Source organism: Osmerus mordax, chromosome 2 (assembly GCF_038355195.1).
Source record: "Osmerus mordax isolate fOsmMor3 chromosome 2, fOsmMor3.pri, whole genome shotgun sequence".
In the NCBI taxonomy this organism is placed as follows: Eukaryota; Metazoa; Chordata; class Actinopteri; order Osmeriformes; family Osmeridae; genus Osmerus; species Osmerus mordax.
The window spans coordinates 11,892,186-11,905,609 of NC_090051.1; the positions used below are offsets into that span (position 1 = coordinate 11,892,186).

The window sequence follows — 13,424 nt, forward strand, 5'->3', positions numbered from 1 at the left end:
TGGAGAAAGATGCGAGCGAAGCCATTCAGTCCGTTGTGGCAACGCTGCCGAATATCCATAAGCTAAAGCCAGAGCAAGAACAAGTTTTGCTGAGTTTTGTTGGTGGCCATGATGCTGTGGCCCTCCTCCCCACGGGGTTCGGGAACAGTTTGATTTTCCAGCTACGGCAGCTAGCTCTATTACAGTAGTGGTGAAGGAATTGGCTAAGGCGAATGCTAGCGATTGGTTATGACAGATCAGAGTGGCTCTGGGCAGATCCAATAGTTAATAGTAAACTTCAACAGAGTACCCGCCTACAAGGAAGTCAACGCTTGACAATGGAGCGAGGCCAGACTCTCTGTACAAATTAAATGTACGAGAGTCTGGTTAGGACCAGGCTACTTCACCCTACCTGCCTCGGGGGAATGTCCCTGTACTTACTGTAAGTCGCTCTGGATAAGAGCATCTGCTAAATGACTAAATGTAAACACGTCTCAAAACAGTTGGAACGGGGGCAATAAAAGACTGGAAAATGTGTTACTAAAAAAAACAGCTGGAGGAACATTTTGCAACTATCTAGGTTAATTGCAAACAGGTCAGTAACATGATTGGGTGTAAAAAAAAAAACTTAAGAGAGGCAGAGTCTCTCAGAAGTAATGATGAAGAGGTTCACCAATCTGCGAAAACCTGCATCTACATATTATGGAACCATTTCAGAATAATGTTCCTCATCTTAAAATTGTGAAGACTTTGAATATATCATCATCTACAGTACATAATATAATACAATTATTCAGAGAATCTGGAGAAATCTCTGTGTAAGGGACAAGGGGGAAAATAAACTCTGCATGCCTGTGATCTTCAGGCACTCAGGCAACACTGCATAAAAAAACAGGTATGATTCTGTAATGGAAATCATTGCATGGGCTCAGAAACACCCTCCAGAACTCATTGTCTGTGAAAACAGTTTGCCGTGCCATCCACAAATGCAGGTTAAAGCTCAATCATGCAAAGAAGAAGCCACATGTGAACATGATCCAGAAACACTGCCATTTTTTCTGGGCTTAAGATCATTTAAAATGGACTGCCAAAGTGGGAAAACTGTTCTGTGGTCAGACAAATATAATTATTTTTTGGAAACCTTGGACGCTGCGTACTCCAGACTAAAGAGGAGAGGGACCAACCGGTTTGTTATCGGAGCTCTGTTCAAAAACCTGCTTTTCTGATGGTGGTGCATTAGTGCCTAGTGCTCAGTATGCACATCTGGAAAGGCAACATCAATGCTGAAAGGTATATACAGGTTTTAGAGCAACATTGCATTTGCTTGCATCCAGGCATCATCTTTTTCAGGGAAGGCCTTGCATATTTTAGGAAGACAATGTTAAACCACATCCTGCATCTGTTACAACTGCATGGCTTCGTAATAGAAGAGTCCGGGTGCTGAACTGGCCTGCCTGCAGTCCAGTCCTTTCACTAGTTAAAACCATTTGGTGGATCATGAAACGAAAAATATGACAAAGAAGACCCAGGATTGTTGAGCAGCAAGAATCCTGTATCAGACACAAAAGGGACAACAGTCCTCTCCCACAACTACAGCAACTGGTTTCCTCAGTTCCCAGACAGATACAGACTGTTGTTAAAAGCAGAGGGGATGCTACACAGTGGTGAACATGGCCTTGTCCCAACTTTTTTGAGACGTGTTCCTGCCATAAAATTCAAAATGACCTTATTTTTTCCTTAAAATTGTACATTTCATCAGTTTAAACATTTGACATGTTGTATGTTCTAATGTGAATAACATAATGGGTTTCTAAGATTTGTTAATCATTGTATTCTGTTTTTTATTTTATTTTACACAATGTCCCAACTTTTCTGGAATTGGGGTTATATATGCTTTCGCTTTAAGACACTATATTTATACTATGTTCATTTTTTCAGATTTATTCACTGTATGCAACCTGGATGCAGCATTAGTCGCTGAATTGGCCATTAATAATGTACCAAAGGAATGGAAAGAGACAGATGGGCATGTTACCTGGGCACTAAGGAATGCTCAGCATCCACCCCTGAAGTGGCTCCAAGAGTTCTGGAAATTTCTTGACTCTAATTTTGACGAGCTACGGCATTTCATTGGCATGCCATTAATACCCATTGAGTCCTTGCGGGATGGAAGCCATTCAAAACAACTTGCCAGACTACAACAAAAGCCAACTCTGCTTTTCAAGAATAGTAAGCAAGACACCCTGTCAGACCATGTTGCAGAAGTAATAAGGAAGGTTGGGGGTACAGTTGTAAATCGAGATGAATTTCTTCAGCACCAAGACCTTGAATCGTATGTGTTACCACCAAGCCCAAAGAGTACTTTGCAAGTGCTCATGAACTTGGATGCCCAAAAGGTCATCAAGGGACTCCAGTCAGCTTCTCATACTGAAAAGGAAGAACTAAAACACTATCTCTCTTCACTTGGTAACCTCTCAGTCTCAGAACAAAAACTTGTCTCACAATTGCCTCTCTTCCGCTCAATGGCTGACGATTATGTTGCTGCACAATCAAAGCAGGCTGCAGTGTTAAGTTCACTTCCAAAGATCCCATCTGATCTTCCCATGCCTGATGCAGTTGTGCAGTGTGTCACAGAGGCTGATCGCCGACTTTTATGCTTGCTTAAAGTTGATCTCTTAGATTCAGCTCAAGTGTCCATTTGTTTAGTTGATAGCATTAAGATGAATTACAGGAAACAAGAGACAGAGAGGATAATGACCTGGATCTTACAAAATGGCAGTTTCCTTTTCTCTCAGAATGAGGACTTGTACAGGAGATGTGCGGATTTGAGCTTCATTGAAATAGAAAGAGGAGAGCGGAAGAAGGCATCTGGCTTTTTCGATCCAGGAAACAAAAAGTTTGAAATCCTTTTTGATGCAGATTTTTTCCCACCACAAGTGTTCACACAGACTCCAGAGATGATCAAGAGCTTAAAGTGCCTTGGATTGCTGGCCCAAGAAAGGGATATCACTCCTAGCAATGTTTTGCATGTTACCACTCAGATTGAGAAATTGTATGTTCACTCACCACAAGAGGCTGGCAAAAAATCAGATACTCTCTTGAGACTGCTGAATGATAATGATCTGCTGTCTAAGTTCTCTGCAAAGCAGCTTCACCAACTCTCACAACTGCAATGGATCCCATGTGCAAATGCAGGCGCAATGCTAGGCAACAGCAAGGGAAGCACAAAAACAAGTTTTTTTTTCAAGCCAGAAGAAGTAAGAGATGCAAAGTATGAAAACATTGTGGGCAATGTCATGCCTCTCACAGGAGTCTTCAAAGAGACAGTGAGCAGGCAACTTGGACTTCTGTGCCTGCCTCCTGCTGAAAAGGTATTGGACAATTTGTCAATTTGTGATCCACATGGTGTGCAATTCAAGATTACATTGCATAGCACTTACAAATTCATGCAAGACCACATGTTAGACTTCATAAAAGTCATGTTGAGCTGTAAACCTTGGCTATGGATCCACAACCAATTTGTATTTCCCAGAGATGTAGTTTTGACCTACCCACCTGATCTGGATCTGACCTCCTACATAGGGAAAGTGCCAGAGGAGTTTCTCCCTTACAAGAGGTTGTTAACCAAATTTGGAGTGAGGTCATGCCTTTCAGAAAAAGAAATAGGGGACATCCTAACCAACATCAAACATTCCATTGATGAGAGGCAGCCACCTTTTGGAAACCCCTCCGAGCTGAAATTGTCCATAGCCATTCTGAAATGGATGAAGAAGGTGAGTAGGGCTGTCAGTGACGATACCCCTGTGCCAGTGATGGAAGAGGGTCAAAGATTTACCTTGAAACCACTGTCCATGGCCTTGTTTTGTGATGTGAGCAGGGATGGTTTGGATGATCTAGAGAAGGACCAAGAGGAGTTCTATGTCATCCATGAGGACATTTCAAGAGAGACTGCGGAGTGGCTCAAGATACCACTCCTTAGCACCCGGATCCTCAGTCCAGAACACATTGGGATAGAACAGTGTGGCCAGTCAGAACCAATAACACTGAGGATTAAGAACATTCTCAAAGAATATGATGAGGACAACGACATTTTCAAAGAGCTCATCCAAAATGCTGAAGATGCTGGGGCGAAGACCTGTAAGTTTATGGTGGATTTCAGAAAACATAAAGATCCTCCTGAAAGTCTAATATCCCCTGGAATGAGCCTTTGCAATGGACCTTGTCTTTGGGCATTCAATGATGAGCTCTTCACAGACAATGATTGGAGAAATATTACCCGAGTTGGATCTGGATCAAAGGAAAACCAGGTAGAAAAAATAGGGAAATTTGGACTTGGATTCAATACTGTGTATCATTTGACTGACATTCCTTCCATTCTCAGTGGTAATAAGCTTTTGATACTTGATCCAAATGTGACCCACCTGGAAAAGCACATAAAAGGCGATGCAAATCCTGGAATAAAACTTGACCTGTCTCGACAACAGGTTCTGTACAGATTTTCTAATCAATTCAAACCCTACAAGCGCATTTTCGATTGTAATCTGTCCAAGGAAAGCACTCAGACATTTTACCCTGGCACTCTCATCAAGTTACCTTTTCGAACACAAGAAGAAGCACTCAAATCAGAGATTTGCTCAAATGTGTATGACAGAAGTGACATAATCACATTTCAACAGGACTTTACCAATAACTCACAAACCCATTTGCTCTTTCTGAAGAACATAAACACCGTATCTCTACAAAACCTTCCCAACAATGCCTCAACTCCTCCTGAAGATGGCCAGACAGAGACACTGTTCACAATCTCCAAGAAAATTGTGGAAGTGATTCCAGTTGGCAACACTCAACAAGCAAAACAAAGTAAGGCTCTGGCAACCTTGAGGAAACATGGTACAAAATGCAAACAAGTCATTAATTACGATAACGTCAACATTGCTGAAATAACTCAACAACATTGTAGAGGATCAGATGTACAATTCTGGCTTTTATATAACTGCTTTGGGACACATCAATCTTTACAAATGGCCCAGAGAGAAAATAATCAGACCAAATTCTCTTTGCCAATTGCTGGTATAGCTGTACCCTTAAGCCGCGAAAAACAAACTGGCAAATGGGTGAAGTCTGAAACTAAACTTGTCGGCCAGGCCTTTTGCTTCCTTCCTCTTCCCATTGACACAGGCCTCCCTGTGAATGTGAATGGAACATTTGCTGTGACTTCTAATCGCAAAGGTCTCTGGGAGAGTGGAGTGAAAAATGAGTGGAACAGAGCTCTGCTCGAGGATGCTGGTACCATGGCATACGTAAACGTACTCCAAGTGCTGAAGAACATGGCACAAAGTGGAACATTGCAAAGTTACGATTACTACACATTTTGGCCCAACGAAGAGAAAGTGAGCAAAGCCTTCAAACCATTGGTGGATGCCTTTTATTCCGTCATCGCACAACCACACCATGGCGAAACTCTCGAGCTCCTAAGTGATGGGAGAACATGGTTCTCAATGGATAAGGCAAGATTTTTACACACAGACATTGAAGAAAATAAAGTTGTTGGAAAACTTGCAACAGAGGTGTGTCAAGGGAATTCCAAGGCACCGTCATCCTGTCATGTTGTTCCTCTACCAGGGTGGGTGAGACAAAGTTTCTTAAAAGCAGGCTTTGATAAGATTCTGCTGGAAAGAACTATGAATTGGGAAGAGTTTTACCAACAACTGGTGTTCAACAACTTGAGCACGATGGATCCAAAGAGTAGGGATGCTCTTGTTCTGCACGCAATTGATCTGAATAACTGTGCAGTTGACAATCTACTAAGGAGCTATCCATGCATCCCTACACAGACAGATGGACAACTACAGTTCATCCAAAAACTTGTGAACCCATCAGGGAAAGTGGGCAGTTTGTTTGAACCAGAGGAGGGGCGTTTTCTTGGTGGCACCAAAAATGACTATTGTTCTCCCAAACGAATTCAGCGTTTATTAGAACTGGGGATGCTAAGTGACAGTCTTCCTTTGAAGGAGATCACAGAAAGAGTGAGGATCACTACTGGTATTTGGCACAGAAATCAGGAGAAGGCATACAAGCACCTTCAGTGTATCCTGGAGTTGATGAGGATACACTGCAACATGCAAGATGAAAAAGATTCACCATTCTGGGACACATTGAGGAACACAGCATTCATTCCAGCATTTCATCCAGTAAATACCAATGAAGAAAGTGACATAATGGTGACACTCCAGAAGCCCATGGATGTTTACACTGACAAGTGTCGCCATCTAGTCAACCTGACAAAATGTGTTGTTGACCATTCACTTCTTAAAATACACAGCGATGATGTAGTCCTCCAGAAGTTGAGAATTTGCGTAAGTCCACCACTTAACATTGTACTTCAACAACTAAATAAAGCAACCTGTGTACCACCAAATTTTGATAAAAAAGTGCTCTTCAATATAGCTCATGAGTGCTACAAATTTCTGAATCAGTGGCTGTGCGACAATCAGAGGGACAGCCCACTAATTTCTCAACTGGCACACTCTTGCCCCTTTATTCTAGCAGAAGACAAGTTTGTACATGTGACATCTGTAGCAGAATGTGGAGAATTTGATGCTAAACCTTATCTTCATATCCTTCCACATGCCTTTGTCAATTTTAATGAGCTGTGGAAATGTGTAGGCATCAGCAAGCAGTTCACAGTAAAACAGTTCAACAATGTTCTTAATAAATTGTCCACTCAATACGGACACAGATCACTTTCCAAAAGTGACCTTCAAATTTGTTTCACAATAATTGTAAGGGGATTATATTCAACCAAAGAAACTAAACAAAGTGCTTGCCTCATACCTGATCAAAACGGTGTTTTGCAAACAGCAAACAATCTCTACTACAATGACAGCCCCTGGATTCCTGTTTCAGGCATCACTTTATGCCATGAAAATATCCCTCGTGTCATGGCTCTCCATTTTGGAGCAAACACAACAAGAAATCACACATTGGAAGATCATTTGGTGGAAGACTTCTCACCATATGCCACAGAGTTCGGGCAACACGAAGAACTGACAGTCCGTATCAAAAACATAATTGCTGCTTATCCATCAAAGAAGGATATCCTGAAAGAGCTCATCCAAAATGCTGATGATGCAGAGGCAACAGAAATTCACTTTGTGTGGGACAAGAGAAGGCACAGTAGCAAAAAAACCTTTGGAAACAGATGGAATCCTCTGCAAGGCCCTGCACTGTGTGTGTACAACAACAAGGTTTTTACTGACGCAGATATGAAAGGCATTCAACAGCTTGGGGAAGGTGGAAAGCACAGCATTCCAGGAAAAACAGGAAAATACGGACTCGGATTCAACTCAGTTTACCATCTGACTGATTGCCCTTCGATTATAACAGGTGACAAATGGCTCTGTATATCAGATCCTGGTCGGAAATATATTGAAAGCAAAAAACTACCTGGCTGCAAGTTTGACCTAAGAAGTGAATTTAAGGAAATGTTCAGCGATGTTTACCAAACATTTCTTCCAGACACGTTTGACCTTGAAAACGGTACAATGTTCCGATTGCCTTTCAGGATGGGTGCTAATGCAAATGTCTCAAAAATATCACAACAGGGAGTCACTGATGAAGACATTCAGGAGCTCTGCTCAGCTCTGTCAGAAGATCCTGAGGGGCTCATTCTCTTCCTGAAGAACATTGGCAAAATACAGTTTCATGAAATCAGCCCAGAAACAAATATGCTCAAAACTATCTTCTCAATTGAAAAAAGACTCCCTGAAAAGAGCAGTGTGGAAAGACTTAGATTTCAAAACCATATACAACATGTACTGCCAGGTAACAGCACAATGTCACCAGATCAAACCATTTACAATGTCCAGATTTTATTATCTGATAAAAGGGAAAGTGAGTGGACGATTGCAGAGCGGTTTGGCTCCTTGAAAAACACAAGTGGAGCACAACAGTCTTTAAAAGTTCCACAGGCAGCTTTGGCAGCATGTGTAAGATCCAAACCAGCTGGGAAAGATTTCATTGGAAGGGCATTTTGCTCTCTGCCATTGCCATCAGGTCAAACAGGACTCCCAATCCATGTAAATGGAAACTTTGAAGTGGATGCATCTAGGAGGGATCTCTGGAAAGAAGATGGGAAAAGTGTGAAAGCTGATTGGAATGAATCATTGAAACTGAACATAATCGCTCCGCTGTATGCAGATCTGCTTTATCACATTCGCTGTCAGCTGAAAAACAGGAAAATGATTTCCACACGCCATGATCCAGGTTTTGACAGCTCATTCTTGTGCTTTTTCCCCCATGTCTCAAAAGACACAAGTCAAGACTGGCATGACATGATCCATGAGGTGTATAGATCAGTCAATGAAAGGGAGGTCACAGTTATTCCAATACTACAAAGATCCACACAGGAAGTTCCACTCAACAGTAGAGTAATTCGACTCATTAAGAACTTCTCTTTGGGTTGGTGTAGTGTGACCAAGAGACAACTTGTCGAAATGCCTTATTTAGCAGATTACAAAGAAAGTCTAAATGCAGTTTTAGAGGATGTTGGCATGAAGTTGGTCCCCTTCTCTAATGAAATGTCAAAAATATGGGAAAGTTTCAAAACGTCCGGAGTCGAGGTGAAAACAATCAGCCCTTTGACAGTTGGGGAATACTTGAGAACAAAACCAATGAATGATCCCACCAAAACGGATATGGATTTACCTCTCCCCATCAACCAGACTTTGATCAGAGACAAAGACACATGCTCTGCACTCCTGAAGTACTGCTTAAAAGATGTACAACCAAACTGTTCTCAATCAATCAGTGGACTTCCTCTTCTTCTCACAAAAGATCAGATTCTCAGAGTGTTCAGCCTTGACTCACCCAAACTTCTGACAAGGTTTAACAAATTGTTCTGTGGATATGAGAAAGATTTTGCTGATGACCTCTTCCAAGACCTGCATCTTCTGCAGAAATGCTTTCTTAAGGAATTGACAATTCCTGTTGCAGTCAAATATTTGACAACTTCCCTGCTGAACCTACTTGTAGACTGTGATGTGGATCTACACAGTGGTCTCCATGTTCCAAATGAGACTACAGAGAAATTCTTGAAAGATCTATGGCTATTCTTAAGTAGTCAACTCAGACAGGCAGCATCGGAAGACAGAGATCAAAATCATGCTCTGAATTCTATCATGGTGCTGTTCTCCGACTTGCCCATTTTGCCTGTTGTGTGCCCGAGGCTAAATAACAAACATTTGCTTCAAACAATGAGCAAGATGTTAAGTGTAATTCAGTTCCCGTCGGATTACATTTCATCAATTCTCCTTAAACTTGGCTTCACGAAACTTAACTTGTCATTCTTCCACAAGTGTGACAAAGAGCTGCATCAACACCTACATTCAGGGTACCTGGACACAAGGAATGAAAGCGCTGTCTTAGGCCAGGTCTGTCAGCTGAGACCCTCAGAGTTTCAACCACTTCCCAAAGAAGAGTTGAGTAAACTTCAATATTTTCTTCAGTCTGGAATATCGAAGTCAGAGGACACACAGGCATTTGTCAATAAACTCAAGTCACTGCCATTATTTGAAACAATCCAGGGTGGGCGACAACAGATAGATGGACACAAAAAGGTGTTCATCCTCAGCACTGACTTAATCGAAATATTTCCAGATTTGTACATGGCAGATGAGAACATTTTTCTCAAAAGCACTGTTGAGAATAAGGACCTGGCAGAAAAGTTAAAAATACAAATCTTAAATGATTTGCAGTACTTTGTACAATTCATCATGCCTAAAATACATCAGCTTTCAGAGGCTCAAAAAATTAATTCTGTTCAACTGCTTTTGTCGCTTCGTCTTTCAGAATGTAATGGGTGTCATGACCAAATCATCTCTACAATGTCAAAAGTGAGATTAATTCACAATGCCCATGGGAATCTGGAGATGGCCTCATACTTCTTTGATGAGAATGTGATGTTGTACAAGATCATGCTGCCACAAGAGAGATTTGTACCACAAGGTTTTTGGGATTCAATCTGTAAACATTCTCAGGACACTATTTCAGCAAAAGATTTGCTCAAAAAACTTGGCATGAAGTGTACTGTGACAGATGATGAAATGATCGATTTTGCTAAACAAATTGAATCAGGTGCTCAAGGCACTGCCAACCTCAAAGCACTTAAACAGAAATCTTCAACACTGTTTGACACAATTTTAAAGAACAATGTCAAAAAACGATCACCAAACTTTCTGAAAGTGATTGGTGGCATTAAGTTCATATATCCCATCCAAATCGAAAGCAGTTTGAGCAAATATCATCAAGCATTTGCAACTGAGAGGACAACCGTTGCAATCCGAGGCTCTCTGATAGAAAGAGACCCTGATCATCAAAATGTAATCTGGACCTCAATGCCCATACTGGCCTTACCCAACAACACACAGACAAACTTGCAAATGATGAGGGATGCTGGAGCTGTAGACAAACCACCTCAAGAACGAGTTACATGTAACCTAAAAAACATCTGTAATTCCCCATGCAAATCTTTTTTGCATGGGGACAAGATTAAGACTCGTGCTGAAGTTTTCAGACAATCCTATGCCTATCTTCAAGCAATGGACTTTGACCCCTCTCCATTGTCCGACCTCCCTCTTGTGCTGGTTGAGCATAATAAAGAACTGGCAAAGGCTAAACAAACAGCACTGGTACTGCCCAATCATTTGGATTATAGACCCTATTTGTACCGAATTCCTCCAGAAGATGTAAAATATGAAAAGTTCTTCAAGAAAATTGGTGTCAGTGACATGGCTACTGCAATGCAGTATTGCAGTGTGCTAGAAGAAATTAATTTGAATACCTCTGACAAACAAGCATTGCATGCACGTCAGCTGATAGCAGTCAAGTGTGCAGTAGAGCAGCTGTTTTGTCTTTTAAAAGAAAGTCAGTCAACCCCAAACCTGCCACAAGTCTTGTATCTGCCATCAACAGATCATAAATTGTATCCTTCACACACATTGTATTTCAATGACACTGTCTTCCAGGCCAGCAGGTTTGAGGGTGCATTGAGCTGTTTGAGGCTCCTTGAGAAACTCCCTTACTGCGATTTGGTGAAGGACATGTACATGGATCAGAAACTCCTGCAACTCTTACCAGAGAAGCTGAGGCCCAAAATGCTTTCCAAAATAGCTGTGTACAATCTGGAGGAATCAAGCAAGGAGCTTTGTGAGGATGGAGAGGGATGTGAGTTTGGTGGATGGTTTCAGAAACGCTTATCCTCAGCTGCCTTTACATACGGACTGATCTGTCTCATCAGACACCAGTTTCAGGGGAAAATAACAGAGCAAGAAGTTGCTAGCAGCTGTCAGAAAACATTTGGCAATATTCAGATAATCTGCTGCAAGTACCTTGAAACAGGTCTTTGGCTTGACCAACAGCTGCTGGGAAAAACTGTTGTTGAGATGTACGTCAAAAAGGGGCAGCAATGTTGTTCCATCTATTTGAAACACAATGACGAGATTGGCCCTAAAGTGATGAGCAGGATCACCATGAGACTGACAAAAGAAATAAATGCTAATTTGGAATACAAACTATCGGCAGGCGTTCTTCCAGTCATTGGGGAACTTCTGATGTGTGACCACATGCTGGAGGTTCTGAAAACACTGGAAGAGAATGGAATCCACAACATTGCTAAAACAGAGGACTTCCTCCCACCGAAGGCCGGAAGTGTTATTCCTGATGAATGGGTTGATGCCCTTGACATGAACATCCTCAACAACTTTGAGGAAGGGGAGTACGTTGGCTACAAGAAGGGATCCAATGAGGAATATGTCTACGCAGTAATTGTAGAGCAGTTTCATACCCCACCAGGGAGCTCAGGACGATATTCTAGCAGATATAAAATACAAATTGGAGAAGATGAATTTATCGAAGTAAGCACCCTTGATCTTCATCAGTTCAAACGGGAAGAAAAGCGATTCACCTACACAGAATCAACCTGTATGGCAGTGCAGCATGTCGCAGGCCCTGTGCCACATGAACCCTGTGCGTCTGTGCCAAGGCCACCTAGTTCTTCTGCAAGGAGCTTACCACAGTCTATTGAGGAGGTCAAAGAAGAAATCGACGAATGCCTGTCAGAGATCTGGATTCTGCCCATGGAGGAGAGGTGCAAAGCCATCCGTCGACTTTACCTGAGATGGCACCCCGACAAAAATCCTGACTTTCAACAGCTTGCCACTGAGGCATTCAAGTACTTGAAGAACAAAATAGAAGAACTTGAGAGTGGCAAAAGGAGCACGACTGACCGAAGACAAAACACACATTTCAGTGGACCAACACAGTCTCCGAGATGGAACTCAAATTTCAGCGGCTTCTACTATCAGTGGGATCAGGAGGCCAACCATCATCGGGGTGGACGTGAGAGGAGTCAAAGACCTCACTATTCATACAATAACAACTTCTGGACACACCATGGAAATGTGCCACAGCCTAACAGAGCAGAGGCTCAGCGGTGGTACAGACAAGCAAACTGTGATTTGACAGCAGCTCGTAGTGAGTCCGGAAGAGGGAGCACAGAGTGGTGTCTGTTCAAGGTGCACCAGGCAGTGGAAAAGGCTCTTATCGCCGCAGAGTACAAAAGACATGGACACCATCCTACAAACCTCTCCATCTCAAACATGGCTGAGGACGTGTCAGGCTTCAGCCCCCAATTAAGGACTTTGCATAGCATTGTGGACAGACTGAAGAAAATTGGAGTTGACCCCAAGAAGACTCAGTATCCCAACTGCCACCCATCACCCTACATTCCAAACGAGCGATTCAAATCTGCAAGTGAAGTGCAAGTGCTGGACTTGGCATCAGAGCTTTTAAGCAAAGTAGATGCATTTATCTTCTGAGATGGTGATTTTATGTTTAAAAGTTCTAAATGTTAAGATTTTGCATGTTAACTATAAACTTACTATAACTATAACCACTGTATTTTTACATGATTTGATGTACCTTGTTTTTCTTTATTTTAATAAGGATATACTTGAATCATCTACAGTACTTGATTTCAGATACATGTACACTTTTAGAGATTAAAAGTGTTTTGTTTTGTGTCAATCGAAAAATTTAAATGAACAACAATTAAAAATGTTTGTAGAAAAACATTTGTGCATCTGACATGCATACCAAATGTTTTCCTTGTGAATCTGATGAAATAAAACGTAATGAAATATTATATGCAGCTTAATTTTTCTCTACTTGTTATTCATCTTTCCCATGACATTATCAACATTATGCTACGTTATGTGATCAGAAAGCATCCGAAAGTTTACTCGTTATAAGGACGGTTATACAACTTGTCATTGATATGTTCAACGTTTGTAATTTGAAAGTACATTTTCATATATTAACAAAGAATATAGTACAAACAGCACACATACAGTTGTAGAATTAGTAGGAAAGTCTTGTCAGGAAAAAAA

The 13,424-nt window shown here is 41.6% G+C and overlaps 1 protein-coding gene across 1 annotated transcript in view; it reads left to right on the top strand.

Annotated features, from left to right (window-relative positions):
- sacs2 (sacsin molecular chaperone 2) overlaps positions 1 to 13,424 on the top strand; it is a 44,477-nt gene extending 31,053 nt beyond the window's left edge. Inside the window, exon 8 of the mRNA XM_067259759.1 lies at positions 1,918 to 13,424. Coding sequence (XP_067115860.1) covers positions 1,918 to 12,854 — 10,937 coding nt within the window. The 3' untranslated portion in view covers positions 12,855 to 13,424. The remainder of the gene's footprint in view (positions 1 to 1,917) is intronic.